This window comes from Lissotriton helveticus, chromosome 1_1 (assembly GCF_964261635.1).
Source record: "Lissotriton helveticus chromosome 1_1, aLisHel1.1, whole genome shotgun sequence".
In the NCBI taxonomy this organism is placed as follows: Eukaryota; Metazoa; Chordata; class Amphibia; order Caudata; family Salamandridae; genus Lissotriton; species Lissotriton helveticus.
Genome location: NC_136057.1, coordinates 831184319 through 831203496, shown reverse-complemented (window position 1 = coordinate 831203496; position 19178 = coordinate 831184319). Strand labels below are relative to the sequence as shown.

The 19178-nt window shown below is 46.9% G+C and overlaps 1 protein-coding gene across 2 annotated transcripts in view; it reads left to right on the top strand.

Annotated features, from left to right (window-relative positions):
- WASHC4 (WASH complex subunit 4) overlaps window positions 1–19178 on the top strand; it is a 1268393-nt gene that overhangs the window by 488398 nt on the left and 760817 nt on the right. For both annotated transcript variants that reach the window (XM_078674607.1, XM_078674599.1), the window contains exons 17-18: window positions 5001–5147; window positions 8186–8265. In XM_078674607.1, coding sequence (XP_078530733.1) covers window positions 5001–5147; window positions 8186–8265 — 227 coding nt within the window. The remainder of the gene's footprint in view (window positions 1–5000; window positions 5148–8185; window positions 8266–19178) is intronic.

Genomic DNA, 19178 nt, shown 5'->3' with positions numbered 1-19178 from the left:
GGTTCTGCTCTGGGCACTCTTAAGGGCTACCTCTCTGCCATTTCTGGCTTCTTAAGGCTCCCTGATCAGCCCTCTCTTTTCAAGTCCCCAGTTGTAAATAGGTTCTTGAAGGGCATTCCTCATATGTTTCCCCCTGTTCCTTTCGTGATGCCTCAGTGGGACTTGAATCTTGTTCTGACTTATTTGATGTGCGCTCCCTTCGAGCCACTTCATAACTTTCCTCTTCGTCTTCTCACTCTTAAGACTGCATTCCTGGTTGCCATCACCTCTGCCAGGAGAGTGAGTGAGCTCCAGGCTCTTTCTTTTAAACCCCCTTTCCGTCCATCCGGACAAGTTTGTTTTACGGACACGTCCCTCTTTCCTGCCCTAGGTCGTCACAACCTTCCACATCGGGCAGTCCATCACCTTGCCCACCTTCTTTCCACCTCCGCATCCCTCGAAAGAGGAAGAGAGGCTCCACCGTCTGGACCCAAAACGTGCGCACTCATACTATCTGGATCGCACACGCCAGTTCCGGGTGAATGACCAACTCTTTGTTGGTTACGTGGGCGCTAAGAAGGGACGGGCGGTGCACAAACGGACCATTTCTCGATGGGTCGTTTTGTGCATCAAGGCTTGTTACTCACTGGCTAAAAAGGAGCCTCTTGTGGGGCTGCGTGCCCATTCCACTCGAGCCACGGTGGCTACTACTGCCCTGGGCCGGGAAGTCCCCTTGCAGGACATCTGTCAGGCAGCTACGTGGGCCTCGCTGCACACGCTCGCAAGACACTACTGCCTGGACAGCCAAGTCCGGAGAGATGGTTTTTTCGGCCGTTCCGTTCTCCAGGACTTTCTGGTGTGATTATTGGTTCGCAGACCCACCACTGGGGTTGGTATTGCTGGGGTAACTATTCTAAGGTAAGGAATGTAATACTAACCTGTTTCTTTCAGATGCACAAGTTACTTACCTTCGGTAACGATATATCTGTAAGAAACAGTAGTTGGTATTAGATTCCTTACCGCCCCACCCATCCTCCCCGTTCTGCGAACCGATATCTAGGGTTAAGGTCATCCCTTTTCAGGGCCCTAGTTTTTATGGCACCAGTGTTGGTTTGTATCATGGCTCTGCGTTTCTGGCGCGGAAAAGCTGTGTATAAGAACTGAAGTCAGCGTGCGAGGGCGGCGCCTAAGTACTCCGGCGAAGTCATTCCGGCGCCAACTACGCCGACAACGGACGCGAAGCCGCAGACGACGCCTAGCGACGCGCAGGGGGTACTGCTACGCAAAAGTTTCCGGATCCAGACTGACGCCTGGGGATATTCTAAGGTAAGGAATCTAATACTAACTACTGTTTCTTACAGATATATCGTTACCGAAGGTAAGTAACTTGTGCAACACTGCCCTATCTTAAGCATGGTGAGTTAGAAAAAGATGATGGAAAGTAGAGACCTAAAAGGCACAGAAAGTGACAGGTTCCACAGATCTGGCACAAATGGCAGGTGTTTTTGTGAATGCCTGTGTTTTCATGGGTGACTACATTAAAGCCAGACCTATTGCATTGTTTAGCAGAGCTTTTTAGCCCCCAACTCATTTAGTCCGATATTTGTAGAACGCAGCATTTTCATTCCAGTCCTGATATAGTGGGAAAAACAAAGAACACAGTTGTATAGTCATTGTAAAATATTCTAGTGCATTTCAATGATTTTCTGCACTTAGATAAAGGAAAATGTTGTTTCTGAAAAAAGGTACAAATGCTCTTCCCTGAGGATTGTCAGAAAACATGAAATGCTCAGATCATTTCCAGTACATATTTAGCCGCACTAGTCTGCAAAAATAAAATGAAACATGCTAGATTATATAAAGAATGTCTGTCCGGTATACCGGTGGAGAAGTGTGGCTCACTGGTTAGAGGAGGTAGACCCTGAAGCAGAGTCAGACCTGGGACCAGGGTTCAATTCCCGACGCGGCAGGGTCTTGAGCCCAAATATCCACAGACTCGATAATTCTCGTTTCGGTGCCTACTCAAATCACGGGTTCACACTCTGCAACTCTGGGCAATAGCTTGCTTAATCTCCACTACGGCCCCCCGCGGCGGGATGCCTGGCTTTCACCTTGGGGATGCCTAGTACGGGTATCTCACAGGGAAAAGCCAGGACGGGTTCCCAAGGCAAGCGCCGAGATGCCTACGGGTAATCGAGCGCTATATAAGAACGCATAATAATAATAATAATAATAATACCCCCAATAAAACAGAACTAAACTGAGAAAATGGTTAACATACCAGAATGCTCCAGGAGGCTAGCAGCTATGCAGTAGAAGGGGCACATGCCAATATTTTACTTTCATCCACGACATAATGCTTTACCAGTCTTGGGTTGTCTGAGCCCTCTCGATGTGCACCTTGGTTAACAACCTGGTGCTATATTGAAATTGTTTAAAGAAGCAACATATTTCCACCTTCTCTCTGGAATGGTATCATTAGTCCTCCTTTACGATTGTCAAAAACGTGAAATATGCATAAGATTTCCTGTGTTTACTGAACAGTACTAGACTGGAGAAAAAGCAAATGACTGTGCACTGTTGCTTTCACACTCGAGTAGTAATCCAAGAAAATTGAACATCACAAATACCAAAATACTTTGGCATGACGACATCTGGCAAGGTAAGGGACACATGCCAGTATCGCCAGGTCTCTAACCTTAATCAGCGCATTACTGAAGCGCTTGACCAGACAGCTCCACTCTGCCGCACTTCCACAGGTGCCCGGAAAGAACGATCAGCCCCATGGTATAGTGGTGAGCTGAGGTTAACAAAGGCAGATTGCAGGCGAGCTGAAAAAGTCTGGAGGGTGTCTTATGACAATCAGGCTAGAGAACTGTTCTTGGAAAAAAGGCGCCTGCACCATAGGCTGATTAAAAAGTCTAAGGCAGCCTACTATGCAGGACAAATCTTGGGGTCGGAGAATTCAGCCAAAGAACTCTTCGGTATTTACAAGTCTCTGACCACGGTAAATTCACCTACTGAGCCGGAGAGTTCCTCAACGGAGTCATGTGACCGAATTGCCGAATATTTTTCAACTAAAGTCGAAAAGATCTACTCGACTTTCCCTAATCCACCGACTGGGATTGACTGCGAGGCAGCATTTGGGGACACGGAGCCGGCAGGGCATCTTACTAACTTCCACACACCCCCATTTGAGGATTTAGTAGTGGTGTGTCGCTCTGTCAAATCAGGGTCCCCGTGGGATCCAGTGTCACCCAAATGCCTGGCGGACAGCCTTGAAGTTCTGGAGCCTTATATGAGGCATGTCCTGGACATTTCCTTCGGTTCGGGGAAGCTGCCTGAGGGGTGGAAACAGGCGGTGGTGCTCCCGCTTCGGAAGAAACCCCACTTAGGCTTCGAGGTATTAGAGAATCTGAGGCCCATCTCCCTCCTGCCTTTTCTGTCCAAGGTGGCAGAAAAGGTGGTCAATAGCCAAATCATGAAGCATGTGGAAGAGACGGGATTGCTTCATGCGACGCAGTTTGGTTTCAGACCACGCCATTCCACCGAGTCTGCCCTCCTTATGGCTACGGAACATCTGAGGGAGGGTGTGGATGCAGGCCAAACTATGGCCTTGATCCTGTTGGACCTCAGCGCGGCGTTCGACACTGTAGCTCATAACATCTTGCTACAGTGTCTGAACAGAGGTGGCATCTCTGGCACCGCGCTGAGATGGATCCAGGACTTCCTTAAGGGGAGAAGCTTTCGAGTCAGGCAAGGAGACTGCTACTCAAAGGGGGTCCCCTTGGGCCAAGGCGTGCCGCAGGGTTCGTCATTGAGCCCGACCCTTTTTAATATGTATGTCGCGCCGGTTGCCACGATTGTGGAGAGTCATGGTCTCCAACTAGTTTCGTATGCCGACGATACGCAGCTGGTGATCTCCCTATCGCACGCGCCCTGTCTTGCTGCCGATGGCTTCCGCTCGTGCATGAAAGATCTTGCCGAGTGGATGGCTATCAACTGTTTGAAGCTTAATGGCAGCAAGACAGAGGTGCTGGTGGTGGGGAGAGCCCAGTCTGCCTGGTCGTCGGCATGGTGGCCACCTTGTCTTGGACCAACCCCAACCCCCTGTCAAGAGGCACGTAATCTGGGGGTGTGGTTTGATGCGGGTCTTAGTTTTGGCCCCCAGATCAACCGGGTGGTAGGAGTCTGTTTTGGGATTCTGAAGAAACTGAGAAAGGTCCTAGACTTACTCCCGATCGGTGCCCGTCAAACCTTGGTCCATGCCCTGGTGACAGCTAGGTCGGATTACGGGAACCTGTTGTACCTGGGGGCTCCGGAAAAAAGCATGGCACGCCTGCAAGTGCTGCAGAATGCGGCAGCTCGTTTGATTCTCAGGCTGCCCAAAAGGGCGCCTTCCAAGGCGGCCCTCCAGAAGCTACACTGGCTCCCCGTGAGGAGAAGAGTGGAATATAAAGCCCTCTGTACCTGTCATCGAATCTTGAATGGCAGGGCGCCCGACCCTCTGAATAAACTGATCGAAGTGTATCGTCCAACACGAGCGCTTAGATCCGCTGGGGGCGGTCTGCTGAGGATCCCCAGAGTTAAGAAAGCACGCATGGGAGGTAGGTCCTTCAGATGCCTAGCGGCAAGTAACTGGAATAAACTACCAGTGGACCTGCGCTTGGAACCGGAGGAAGCCAGGTTCCGAGCAAAACTGAAAACATTCCTCTACTCTAAATAAGTGCCCGCTTTGCTTCTGTGCTCCCTGCTCGCTGCCTCTCCCTCTTTTAGCGCGTGGACACGCCGGTGTGCGTAACGCAGCGCTCTACAAATGTCCCAATAATAATAATAATAATAAGGCACCTGTTGGAAGAATCTTCAATGCTGTGAGAGAGGTTTATAGTATAGTGATATCTATTAAGTAGGATACCCAGAGTTTCACGTTCATGCCTTTGTTATGTTAGGATAAAATGATGCTAACAAATATGGTACTTGGTAGTGCATTTAAATGTTCATTTTTTTCCTTTCATTTACAGAAAAGAGTTATATCTGATAAAAAATACAGCGAACAGCGACTTGATGTTCTTTCTGCCTTGGTTTTGGCTGAAAATACCCTAAACGGGCCAAGCACAAGACAAAGAAGGCTTATTGCATCACTTGCTTTAAGCGTAGGCACTCAGATGGTAAGTATATATACATTTGATGTGAGTATGCTTTCTGGATTTTAAAAATAGGAGTGTTTACTCCTGGCATACTTCCTTAATCAACACTTTAGGTTTCATTTCATGCAGCATTTTGTCTGTTTGAAAAGTAATTTTAACAGTGACCATCTGTTCTGGATATTAACTAATTGTCCATTGTTTAAAGTTCTGATTTAAACAAACTACGATGAGCTGGTTTCCCACTTAGTAGTGGTTTTCATGCAGTGTCCCTAATATTTTGGTTAACAAGCAGCAAATCCAAAGAGATACCAGGCAAATTAAAAGGGAGACCGGGATTGGGTTAAACTCCCTCCCCCAACCATGCCTCAACAACCAAGGGGAAAGATGGTGATAGCTAGGATGAAGTGTGCGGTGGATTAATTTCTATCCATGATGTGGGCAGAATATAAGTTTAGAAAAGCAGTGGGGATGATCTGGAGGATGACTGCATTTTGCCATTGTTTGCTGCGATTACCCATGTTGCAGGTGTGAGCAGTGGCGTGGAGAGGTGAGGGGGAAGGTTGGCAGCTTACAAACTGATGTGATCGAGTTGCAATCCCTAAGCACTAAATGCTGGCAAACTTCCTGCCCCATTCCAGATTATAAAATGTAACAGTGGAGTACAAAAACATACTAAGTGGAATGGAGAAAATCATGACAAAGCAAAAATATGTGGAGAGTTCCTCATTAGCTTATTGTAGTGTCCTGTTGAGAAAAGTAGTGCTAAGGAGGGATATGTTGTACAAGAAGTGTTAGATGAGTGCTTTACAAGTGTCTTTGGTCATCCAAAGAATGAAACATTTGCTTTGTTTGTGAAGCATTGCAAGTGCGCCCACATTGTTCATGTTACATGATAGAATTGTTGGCCTAGAGATGAGCAAGGTGAATATGGAATTTTGATAAGGTTGTCAATGATGAAAACATGATTGCCGAATCTATTGTGCACTACCGATGTGGTGTAGACATCATGTGTCATATTTGAAGACTCTTGGTCCTACACTCCAGGCTTATTTTTCTTGGAAGCTAATAAGTTGCTATACCCTAGCCAATCTGGGTTTAGAGCACGCTATAGTACAGAAACCTCATTGGTTGAGGTATCGGAATATATCAAAAGAACCCTGGGGGTGAGGGAGAACGTCCATACTGATCATTTTGGACCGGTCAGCGGCCTTCAGAACCGTACCCCAAACACTGCTGTTTGACTGCCTCCAGGCTGTTGGAGTGACAGGGTGTGAGTAGGACTGACTCACATAATTTTTTAGCAGACAGAAGCTAGCAAGTTTGGATTCTTCCCTGCTCGGCAAGTCCAAATAAGGTGGATACTGGTGTTCCCCAAGGCTCGGCCCTAAGTCTAATGCTCTTTACCTTCTATCTTACGCCCTTGGCATTTTTAGCAGACAAATTCAGAGCCAAGGTGTTAACCCATGCAGACCACACTCAATTGCTTTTCTCCTGGAGCAAGGGATCTTAGCTGAAGAGCACACAGATGAAAACCTGCCTTACCACAGTCTTCTACTGGCTAGCCAAAGCTCACCTCAAATGCAATGAGGAAAAAACAAAAATCCTCTTCTTTGGGACATTCCCACCAAACTTCGGGCTAACTATTTGGCAAGACGATGCCTCCCCACCGCGCCCTCAAATGGACTCAATAAAAAACCTGGGAATAACTTTGAAAATAGACAAACTTTCTGTCTTCAAGTCAAACATCTGATAGGTACATGTTTTGGAATTCTGTTGTCCCTTAAGACATTTCTGCCCCTGCTCTTCTTTTCTGTGAGGAAAACAGTCATCCAGGCATTTGTTGCATCTAGAATAGATTATGGCAATGCACTATACCTGGGCATACCGTAATACCTAATGGACAAATTGCAGGTGATCCAGAACGCGGCAGCTCACCTTCTGCTAAATGTGGTGAGAAGGCAACACATCAGCTCACATTTGGGGGGACTCCACTGGTTACTCATCAGGGACAGGGTCAAATCAAAAGGCTCTGACACTGGTACATGATGCTTTGTATCAGTCTGGCCCCATATACCTTAGAGCTAGATACAGCTTTTACAACTTGTATAGACATTTACGATCTACCAGCAAACTCCTGGCTGTGATCCCTAAGTTCCAGCGTCAAAGATCAGGAGGTAGATCATCAACATTTCTGGGCGCATCAGCATGGAATCCATTCCCTTTGGAGCTACACTCCATAAGTAACTCGTTGTTCAGGAAGAAACTGAAAAACTGCAGTTTCTCATTTGCATTGGCCATGCCCCCATTCAAATGACAGGAACACCGCTCTTTGAGATAGTGCTATATATCCACAGTTGCTATATGTATTTCATAAGGCATGCACAAGCAGCAGTACCTCGGTGGTGCAGAAAGCGGCCACACACCCCTGTTGGGCCCCCAGGGCACTGTATAGAATATGGCCCCTGGTATCCTGAAGAATTTTCTGCAAACTTGGTATCAGTTATGCTGTCTGAGAAAGGTAGGGCTGTTTGTGCTTTGTAAATAGGTGAATTTCTTTTTATTGTTATACAATGTAAGAGCTCATTTAGGGGTCACTATGATCTTTTATAATGCCTGGTATGTTTAATCTTAGCATGATGGTGTAGAACATAAATATTAACTTTTGTTTTGCTTGTATGAATATTCACGAAAGTAATGAAAATAAAGCTGTATCTAAAGACATCTCAATTCTAGATATTATCAAATCGTTTTTTGATTTGCTTGTTTGTTACTGTTTACATGTTGAAGGAATTCACCACTAAATGTAAACCTCGACAGTGTTTACTTTCTTGCAGAATGTATACGCAATGTTTTTCCCAAATGTAGGTAAATGAAAATACATTCAAGTTGTACTAGCTAATGTTAGAGGAAATTGACATCTTTGATATATTGATATTAGCAGAGTTATTGTTCCCTAAGTGTGTTGTGTGAATTAGTTTGATAAGACTTGTTGCACAGAAATATTGTTAATTACATTTTAATTGTACTAGATTCTTTTCTTCTAATTTTCTTTATTGCAGAAAACTTTCAAAGATGAAGAGTTGCTTCCTCTTCAGTTAGTTATGAAAAAATTAGACCTAATTAGTGAACTTCGAGAAAGGTAATCATCTTTGCAAAACAAACTGTCTTCTTACATTGTATTGTAGGAAATACCTTGACATGAACGTGTTTTATTTTTCAAACCTTGGTTTTTGCCTTTGCCTTTACGCTTTTTAGCAGTTAAAAAATACTGAACTTTTGTTATGCATATCTCACTCTGCCTTAATTTCAGCTGCGGAAAAAACAAGTATTCTTCAACATAAACATTTAATTTCCATTCTACTATTCCGTCGCCCTCTTTACTCCAGAATATTTTAGCATGTTTCCACTATAGGTGAGGTCTGTATCACTTTTTCATGGTCCAAAGCCGATATTTGACATTTGGAAGTGAAGGTGCATGCGTGGCTCTACTTTTACACAGGCCCTGCCAATAAGTACCTACTGGCCCGCCACTCTTGTCTATCCCAAACATGCATTTGCTTCTTAACCTGAGAGCGGATCGAATCTGATGATGATGGATTTGTTGTCAGGCATTGTAGGCTCTAGGTCAATTTCATCATGAATCATACTGTTACACCCGTTATCCACGTCCATTTATTAATATTAAGGTGATGGCTTTCTGAGCCTAATCAATAGACACCAAACAATACACATTTGTGAATCAAGAATATACTTAAGCTGCACACCAAATGTTACAGCTAAGTAACTGTTTTCAGCATATGTAGCTGTAGTTCTGATAGATACATCTGCCAGTGGATTCGTCACCTTGTGAATATCCCCTTGCGTCAGCAACATTCGGAAATTCTTTCGTAGCTTCACGCCGACGTGGGCAACGTCATAGAGGCACGGCATCGCGCGCGACTCCGCTGAGGTCACCGACACCATATTAGGCCCACACCGGCGTGATGACATCAGTTCCCTTTTTTTCCGCGTCGTCAACGCTAACGGTTTTCTAGGGATCGTCCGTAGCTGTTGCTGTAACCTTGTTAAATTGTTTAAATTGTGCTTCTTTGTCTTCTCTCTCGACATGTCTTCGAAGAAGACCGGGTTTAAAGCATGTGGGGAATGTGGCAAAACCATGTCCATTACGGATCCTCATGAATGCTGCGTGTGGTGTCTAAGCTCCGACCATGACGTCGAAGACTGCCAGTCTTGTAAGAAGATGACACCTAAGGCCCTCCGGGAGAGAGAAACAAAGCTTCTCGTGGCGAAGCTTAAAGGAAGAAAACAGAAGAAAAGTTTGAGTTCGCGAACACGGCGATCGAGGTCAAGGTCTCGTTCGAGGTCGCGCTTGGACTCGTCCTCGGCCCATGCTTCGAGATTTTCAAAAAAGAAGCATAAGAAGAGGACCCATGAATCCCGACATCGCTCGAGGAAGGACTCGGGTTCAAAGCCAAAGTCGCAGGTAAAGCTAGTTGAGACGGCAGTGGTGTCTTTGGCTTCGGAAGAGCAGGACGCCGAGGGTGAAGTGTCGGATGCGAATTCGCCAGGTTCACCGAGGCAGATAACGAATCCATCTCCGGTTCCGTCCCATCCTTCAGGTCGGGAGGATGAAGGTGATGAGGAGGTGGTTGGTGAGGGAGAGGCTCCGTTGCCCGAAGGTCTGTCAACTCCGGTGCACAGCCCGAAGAGGAGGTCGACGTCGTATCGACTCCACGCCCTCAAGAGCAGCCTGGGGGTTCGTACCCAGCCTTCCCGGCTCCAGGTCAGGATCCGACGCAATTCCTGAATGCATTGTTTGGGATATACTCCAGGGCTATGTACCCCACTGGGGTTCCTGCTGGTCCGATGGCTTTTAGTCTGGGTGTTCCCCAGCACTATGCTCCTGTGCCCTTTATGCCGGCTCCAGCGCCGCATTGGCATTTTCCGATGCCAGCGAGGCCTTCGACTCCAGAGCCATCAACGCCGAAGCCGTTGACGCCGAATCTTTCGAACCCGATTCCATCAACTCCGATGCCAAACCCTGAACGACCTCGTGTAAAACATCCTTGTCTGACGTCGGGATCGGCGCCGGCACCGACTCCGACGGAGTCGACAGTGGATCCGTCGGCTTTGTATGTGAAGCACAGGTCGAGGCGTGAAGCCCAGAGGCTTATGGAGGAAGAGAAGTTTTGTGAGGCTAATTTGGAGGAGGGTGAGCTGCAGGAGTCTGAGGACCCATTTGATGACCTGACGGTGGCTAGTGGCCTTGAACTGTCCCCTGAGTGGGATTTAGTCTCAGTTTCGGATGCACCCTCAAAAGATGTGGCTCCTTACCATGTCGTGATAAGGCAGGCGGCGAACTTATTGAACATTACTTTGCCTACTGCAGAGTTTAAGTCAAACCTTCTCACAGAGGTCCTTCACTCACCATCTTCAGTGATTGAACCTATACTGCCATTTAATGATGCCCTAGCAGAGCCAATTTTAGAAGTTTGGGAGAAACCCTTGTCAGCTCCTGCGGTATCTAGGGCTGTTGCCAGGAGATACAGAGTGGCTCCTGATGACCCGAAATTTTTGTCTACTCATCCTCTACCTGAGAGTTTGGTGGTGCAGGCGGTCTGTTCCAAGAGATCAACGGGAGCTTTTCCACAGGTTCCTGCAGAAAAGGAGTCGAGGAAACAGGATCAGGCTGCTAAAAAGGTTTTCTCCTCCGCCAGCATGGCATTGAAGTCCACAAACGCAACCTGCCTGATGGGGCGTTACATTCACGCCCTAATGGATACTGTAAAACAGTTGGTGCCAAAGATACCGGAAGATGATAGAAAGGACTTCCAGGAGGTTATCTCGGACACTCAGGCTGCAGCAAGGCAGGTGATACAGAGTGGTTTGGACACAGCAGACTCTGTGGCGAGGGTCATGGGCTCTTCGGTGGCTACGAGGAGAGCTGCATGGCTGAAATCGTTTGAGTTTTCGACAGATGTCCAGTCTGCATTAATGGATCTACCATTCAACGGATCTGGTTTGTTTTGCAAAAAGGCGATGCTGCTTTAGAACGTTTTAAAGACAGCAGGGCGACTGCTAAGTCGTTGGGCCTTCAGACCAGGGGCACCTTTGGGAGAAGCTTTAGAGGATTTGGCAGTTCTTCTTTTCGTCCCTACAAGTCGACTCAGCAACAGCCCCAGCAGCAGCAAAACTCACTGTACAAGGCATACAGGGACAGACAGAGGGCTCTTCCCAAAGGTCGTCAAGTCCACTCCTCCTCTTCTTCCTCTTCCCCTTCCCGGCCCCCTGCCAATGCAGCAAAGCAGCCCTAGATCCGCCATACCGGATCATGTGGTTCCAGTGGGGGGCCGGCTTACCCATTTCCTACGAGATTGGGAATTGATAACATCGGATCTTTGGGTACTCAATCTCGTCGGGAATGGGTATGCTCTTCCCTTTTCGGGAGTTTCCCCCAAATTACCCTCCTTGCCAGGGTTATTGTTCGGAGGACCACCTGCTTCTCCTGCAGGAAGAAGTCCTGGCACTGTTCAGAAAAGGTGTAATAGAGGTGGTTCCGGAGCAGGAAAGGAGTCAGGGATGCTACTCCCGGTATTTTCTGATTCCCAAGAAGGATGGCAGGCTTCGGCCAATTCTGGATCTCAGGATCTTGAACTTGTATCTGAAGCAGGAGAAGTTCAAGATGCTCACCCTTGCACAGGTTCTTCAGGCGCTGATGGAAGAAGACTGGATGGTGTCAATCGATTTGCAGGTTGCGTATTTTCATATTCCCATCTTGAAGACGCACAGAAAGTATCTCCGTTTTACGGTTGGGTCGCAACACTACCAGTTTGCGGTCCTTCCGTTTGGTCTTACTACTGCGCCTCGATTCTTCACCAAGGTGATGGCAGTGGTGGCAGCGCATCTCAGGAGGTCGGGGATACCTGTATTTCCGTATCTTGACGACTGGCTGATCAAAGCAGAGTCGTTGGAGAAGGTGCTTCATCTGCAGGAGACAACTCAGTTGTTGCACAGGTTGGGTTTTTCGATAAATGTACCCAAATCTCACCTGGTGCCCTCCCAGCGCAACCTGTTCATAGGTGCGGTACTGGACACAACTGTATGTCGTGCATTCCCTCCTCCTCAAAGGATTCGCGACATACAGGAAATGATTCCTTTGTTTTTCAATGGAGCAGTCGTTCAAGTCCTGAAGGTCCTTCGCTTGCTCGGTCTGATGGCTTCTTGCATTCTGTTGGTCAACCATGCACGCTGGCACATGAGGGCACTCCAGTGGTGCCTCCGCAGGCAGTGGTATCAACACAACGGAGATCTCAGGGAGTCAGTGAGGATCTCCAGAGAAACTGCAGCGGATCTGACTTGGTGGAGTGTGGAAGGCAATCTGTCGCAAGGAAAGCCTTTTCATCTACCTCCATCTGTGGCCACAGTGATAACGGATGCATCCACTCTAGGGTGGGGTGCTCATCTGGGGGATCTGGAGATAAAGGGTCTTTGGTCTCCAGAGGAAAGGTTGCTTCATATCAACCTTCTAGAGTTGCGGGCGATACGTTTGGCACTCAAGGCCTTCCTCCCTTCCCTTCGCGGTCGGTCGGTGCAAGTCCTGACGGACAACACGACCACGATGTGGTATGTCAACAAGCAGGGAGGAGTGGGGTCACAGTGTCTCTGCAGGGAGGCGCTGCGTCTCTGGTCCTGGGTTCAGGACCATCAGATTGTCTGATGGCAAATCATCTGGCCGGAGTTCTGATTGTTCGTGCAGACACTCTCAGTCGGCAGTTCTCTGCCGACCACGAGTGGAGGCTCCATCCAGAGGTAGTTCGTCACGTCTTTCAGACGTGGGGGACTCCTCAGGTGGACCTGTTCGCCACTCGCGAGAATGCTCACTGCCCGTCATTCTGCAGCCTCCAGTTTCCGATGCAGAGAGCCTTGGGGGACGCGTTTCAGTTGAGTGTGTGACTCACAACTCCTTTACGCGTTTCCTCCCATACCTTTGATTCCTCGGGTTCTGAGGAAGGTTCGCCAAGACCGGGCCCAAGTCATATTGATCGCCCCGGATTGGCCAAGAAGGGTGTGGTACAAAGATCTTCTCCACCGCTCCTCGTGCTCGCCGCTCCGTCTCCCTCACAGGGCAGATCTCCTCTCCCAGATGGAGGGGCAGGTTCTACACCCCCACCTCCAGACCTTACACCTACATTTCGGGGATTGAACGGGGCAACCTGAGTTCCTTTTCTCTCCCACACGATGTGGTGGACGTCATTTTGGCAGCCAGGCGTGACTCCACTAAGTCCATTTATTCCTATAGATGGTCTAAGTTCGTTGCTTGGTGTGGGGAAAAGTCCATCGACCCTTTAAGGGCTTGTTTGTCCAATATTCTTCAATTTGCTCTTTCCTTGGCCCAGCAGGGTTTTGCGGTGGCAACTATTAAGGGTTATTTGTCGGCCTTATCGGCTTTCCTTTGTTTGCCTGACCAGCCCTCTTTGTTTAAGTCACCTATTGTTTTACGATTCATCAAGGGCCTTACCAATAAATTTCCTCCTACTCCTTTTATTGTGCCTCAATGGTATTTGAACCTTGTTCTTACATTTTTAATGGGTTCGCCTTTTGAGCCCTTACACTCATGTCCCTTGAGACTTTTGTCTTTCAAAACGGTCTTCCTGATCGCAATTACCTCGGCAAGGAGGGTAACTGAGCTTCAAGCTCTTAGTTCTCAGCCCCCCTTTTTATCCATTCATGCTGATCGAATGGTTCTCAGGAGCAGGGCTGCTTTTCTGCCGAAGGTGGTAACTCCTTTCCACCTGGGGCAGTCCGTTACCCTTCCTACTTTTTATCCTCCCACTCACCCTTCCAAGGAGGAGGAGAGACTTCACTGCCTGGACCCTAAGAGGGCGGTGAGCTTTTACCTGGACAGGACGAGAGAGTTCAGGTCGGATGACAAGCTGTTTGTTGGATTTGCTGGCTGCAGGAAGGGGAAGGCTGTGCACAAGCGCACGCTCTCAAGATGGATAATTTTATGCATCAAGATCTGCTACTCCCGGGCGGATAAGGAACCTCCAGAGGGTATAAGGGCTCATTCCACTAGAGCTAAGTCTGCAACTTCTGCTCTTTCTAGGGGTGTGCCTGTTGAGGATATTTGCAAAGCCGCAACTTGGGCCTCCCTCCACACTTTCGCGAAGCATTATTGCTTGGATTCCGAGGTGAGGAGGGACGGCCACTTTGTGTGCTCTGTCCTCCAAGATTTCTTGGTATAGCAGAGTGGACACCCTCCTCCGGGAGTGGGCACTGCTGTGGGAATCTATTCACAAGGTGAGGAATCCACTGGCAGATGTATCTATCAGAAGAACAAGTTACTTACCTTCGGTAACGCTTTTTCTGGTAGATTCAGTATCTGCCTGTGGATTCCTCACTGACCCACCCGCCTCCCTGTTGTCCACTCTTCTATACCAGAGTAATATATATAATATATATATATATAATATATATATATATATATATATATTATTTTCAAAGGAAATGTTTTATTTTAAATGTTTTCCTGCATTGGCTTCACACTGTCTGTGTGTTTTATCTTGACATTTGTGTACTGTGTATACTGTATATATATCTACTGTCATCGGTCCGTCCGTGTGCCTCGAAGGCACGGAAAAAAGGGTGTAACTGATGTCATCACGCCGGCGTGGGCCTAATATGGTGTCGGTGACGTCAGCGGAGTCACGCGCGATGCCGTGCCTCTATGACGTCGCCCACGTCGGCGCGAAGCTACGAAAGAATTTCCGAATGTTGCTGACGCAAGGGGATATTCACAAGGTGAGGAATCCACAGGCAGATACTGTATCTACCAGAAAAAGCGTTACCGAAGGTAAGTAACTTGTTCATCACTTGCGGTGGACATCCCTCCATCTAATCTTAGGAAAGGATGTTGCAAGTTCAAAGAAGAGATTACGGTTTCCAAGTAACTTGTTATACCCCCCCAGAAACCTACAATGCCCAAGGGCACAGACTCCACCGTAGGCACCTCAGATATTTTTTTCCACCATTTGGTTCAGGTGTATCTCCAAGTGCTCTAGTACTGTCGTGCAACAGAAGATGACAGCTTTGATAAAGAATCAAAGAATGCCAACTTTCAATGTATTGGGACCTTGTGTGGCCTTTGAATGCTTCAGTACCAAATCGTAGCAAGAATCGTGGGCTAAGGTTATATGAGAATAACGTTTGTCAGGGAAAGGTATGGAGAACTCACCTTTTTAAATTCTTCCTCAGCTTTAACCTCTAGTTTGAAAGGTTGAACCAACATAGGATCTGTAACATTTGCCTCCCATGGGCCCACAGCAAGTCTACCTGCCTGGATTGTAAAGGCTTTTGGAGACCAGTCTGCACTGACAGCATAGAAGGTTGCGCACATCACATTATGCGTGGCTGAGGCTCTCCAGAAGCACCATCCAGAGAGGGCTTAGATTGAACTTATTCTGACTGCACAAGGTTAGGGCACTCTTGGTGTTCAGAAACCCATGGAGAGCGGAGTCCTGAATACGGGTAGTCTCAACAAATCTGCCTTTGGAGAGCAATCTTCTTAATTGCCCTTTATTAAAACCACACCAAGCCGCCTAAGCTTATGTGTCACATGGAGGCCTTTCCATCGGGGTCTGGACCTCGTCCTGAGCCTCTGCTCTAGGGCAAGGGATAGCACTGCGAAGGCCATGCTATAAGCCCCTTCTTAAGCTTCAGAGACTCCTCAAGCTTCAGAGGCAGTTCCTGGATGCCCTGCCCCTTGGCTTCAAAGCCAAGAGCTCACTGCGTCCATCTCAGAACTGAAATCACCTCTGAAGTCGATGCCAAAGCTTGCTTCGAGCTTGACTCAGAGTGACCCTCTCACTGCTGAAGACAAAGGAGACCAAACCCCATACCAAAGAAGAAGCCCAGGGAGGTCACATGATCACCTGCGCACTAACCATCCCTGAACATTCCATTCACACAAACTCAAATAAGGACCCATCGGCACACCAGCCACACTCTTATGATGACACAGTGGCCATGGATGAGTGGGCTGTCCCTTGGCATGACTATACTGTAGACCTTTCAGTCAACCCTTCGTTGGAGCCATATCCTGTCAAAACCTCTCTGCCCAACGATAAATATTTCTACCACACGGTCATACTACACACTTCAAACCTCCCCTTCACTTGAAGGAAGAGGGGAGATGACTTCCCCTTGAAATTTTGCGGTCTGTGCAATTTCTGCCATGCTTAAAGCCATGCTGAAATACTTCTCTGAGATTTTATAGCCAAGACAAGAGTGGCCATATCCTGTGTGGAGAAGAAATACAATACATATATCATACTTTTATTGCGGTCATGTTCCATCCAACTCCATTGTCATCTGCACAGCACATAAAAGGGCATTTATGTAAGCTATGAGGGAGGGCTCCCATTAACCCAATAAAGAGAGTAAGAAAAACAATGTAGGTGTGGTATTGTAATGCAGTGGTGAATTATGAAATCTGTCTCTCCGTGTACGGTAGATGTCAGTGGCTGGATATAGAGTAGTATGTCAAAGACCACCCAACCAAGGCTTACACAAAGGGAGGGCAAAGTAGTCTCTAATACCAACATCAAGTGTGCCCATGCCACCACCAATACTGCCTCCTTTGAGACTAGCCCCGACATCCCTACTATGCCATCCTGCTTGGCTTACAGCAGCACTTCACTGGCTTTCTCTTTGATGGCAGTCACCTCTTCGGCCCATAAGGCTATCCTGTGCTAGAGGAAGTAGAAAAGTATACAAACATGTAAGGGAAATGGGAGTGTTCCAACCGCTCAATCAGTGGATCACGTTAGGGCACTTCAAATACCTCCACGATGCCACTCCACTACTCTGTCAGGGACTTCATAGTGGCACTCAACATCAAGGACACCTATTTTCACATCCCCTTTCACCATTCTCACTGCCATTGCCTCAGGTTAGTGGTAAGCAGTGTTCATTATTACTTCAAATTAATTACCCTTTGGGGTCACAACAGCCTCTCAGGTTTTTACCAAAAACTTGTCTCTTTTGTGCCCAAAAATGTCATCTTTGCTCCCCTGCATACTCAAAGTTTCTTGAGAGCTAAGCGTACCCCAGCAACAAGAAGTGATGGCATTTCAAAGGTTGCTTTCTCTTTACCAGACTTTGCGTCCTCTGACAGTGCAAATAAAATTAAACTGTTGGGCATGGTGGTGTTTTGCATTGCATTAATACCAAACACCTGATTTACAAGTGCATTCTCTGCAAATGTTCCTTGCAAGACCGTGGTCACAAGCGACTGCTCAGTGGGAATATCTAGTGTTAGTGGAACCCAGTGTTCAGTACAGACTGCAATGGTGGAACAGGGAAAACATGTACATGTTACTGGGCAGTTTGTACCCTGACCCCCATGTACAAGTGACCATCAACACAAATGTCTCCTAATATCTACAAATGGGTAGACTTGTGTACACAATGCCAAAACTTCACCTCCAGGGACCCACACCCACAATCCATGCGCAGTGCTCACTTGTATCTCCTTCTACTGCACATTCTCTGAAAATATACATTCATCCCTAGAAAAAGCTACCACTGCACCCAGATCTTATGCAGCATATAGGGAAGCTGCTACACTCCAATGTCAGGGCACAAAATGTTGTGATCTGGCACATGATGTACTAGAATGTTGCTACCTACATATACAGCTGAGTGTGTGCACATTTGTAAAGACATTTGAAAACTCATCCCATAACCTAGCTAGGTGACTGAAAGGAAAAGATTTGTTAATCATTGTAACAATCGTCTCAAATCAGACCTTAGAAGTCACAGTATAAGGCATTACCTGTTACCTAAGAAAGGCAGGAGTAGCCTACTTGTCCTCGGGAGTACACCTAGATTGCTGTAGTTGTTTACTTGCAAATCAGGGAATACCATTCTGTCTTCACTGTTCTGGTGGTTAAAGCCTTTATGGAAAGCCTCAAATGGGGTATTCCACCTCAAACACCTCCGGTCCCCTCATGGATCTTTAACATCATCCTTACATGAGTAATGGGGCCTCCATTTGAGCCGCTATGCTCTAGTCCATTACAGTTCCCTTCCTGGAAAGTGGCCTTCCTTGTTGCAATCACTTGCCTCCGTAGGGTTAGTGAATTGCAAGCTTTAAGCTTTGAGGAGCTATATATGCAAATGCATAAAGATTGGGATTGTCTTAGAACACACCCTCAATTTCTGCCAAAGGTTGTTTTTTAACTTTCCATTTCAATCAAACTATTAATTTAGCCGCTTTTTTTCCTCTCAACCAAAGTTCGTTGCATAACAGGCTTTACTCACATTATATGGTAAAGAAGGCCATATGTGCTACATTGCCCGTACCAAATCCTTTAGGAAAAGCAAACAACTCCTTGTTTCTTTTTGGTAAATCCCACCTAGAAAGCCCAGTATCCTAGCCAGTGAAAACACAATGTAAGTTAGAGTATGTGTCCTGGTAAATTGTGGGTTTCAGGGAAGATATCACAAATCACCTCAAAACCGCTTCTTCCAATCACGGCCAAAACTAGAAGTCAAGAATATGCACAGCATGTGATCTACAGCACTACAAGCTGCAAGGTAAATAACATTTTTCTATTCTGTATCTTCTGTGTTTTTCTTAATTTAGTTTGTTTTTGCTCACTTTCTTCCTTTCAGTAGTTCCAAGATCCCTGCCTATTTTGCACATCACCAGTTTCTGAAGGATACTTCTAACTGCAAATTACTCACCTTTAGAATATCCTCAGACATCAGACTTGATCCAACACTCTGGCACGTAGTGTCATGCGACTTAGCAATGTCACCACACTGTCCAGAGGTGATTGAATGTAACCCCATACAAGTTCTTTACATGCATATCCCGAGCTCTGATCCCAATTTTTGTCAGTTTTCAGACTATTTCCTAAACTTTTACAAACCTAGTCTAAGGAATGATTTGCCTAACAAAAACCACAGGTTTCTAGTTGTGCCAAGACTGCAAGAAATCGATGTCTGTCATGGACCTATGTTAAAAATGGGATTTCTGGATGGCAT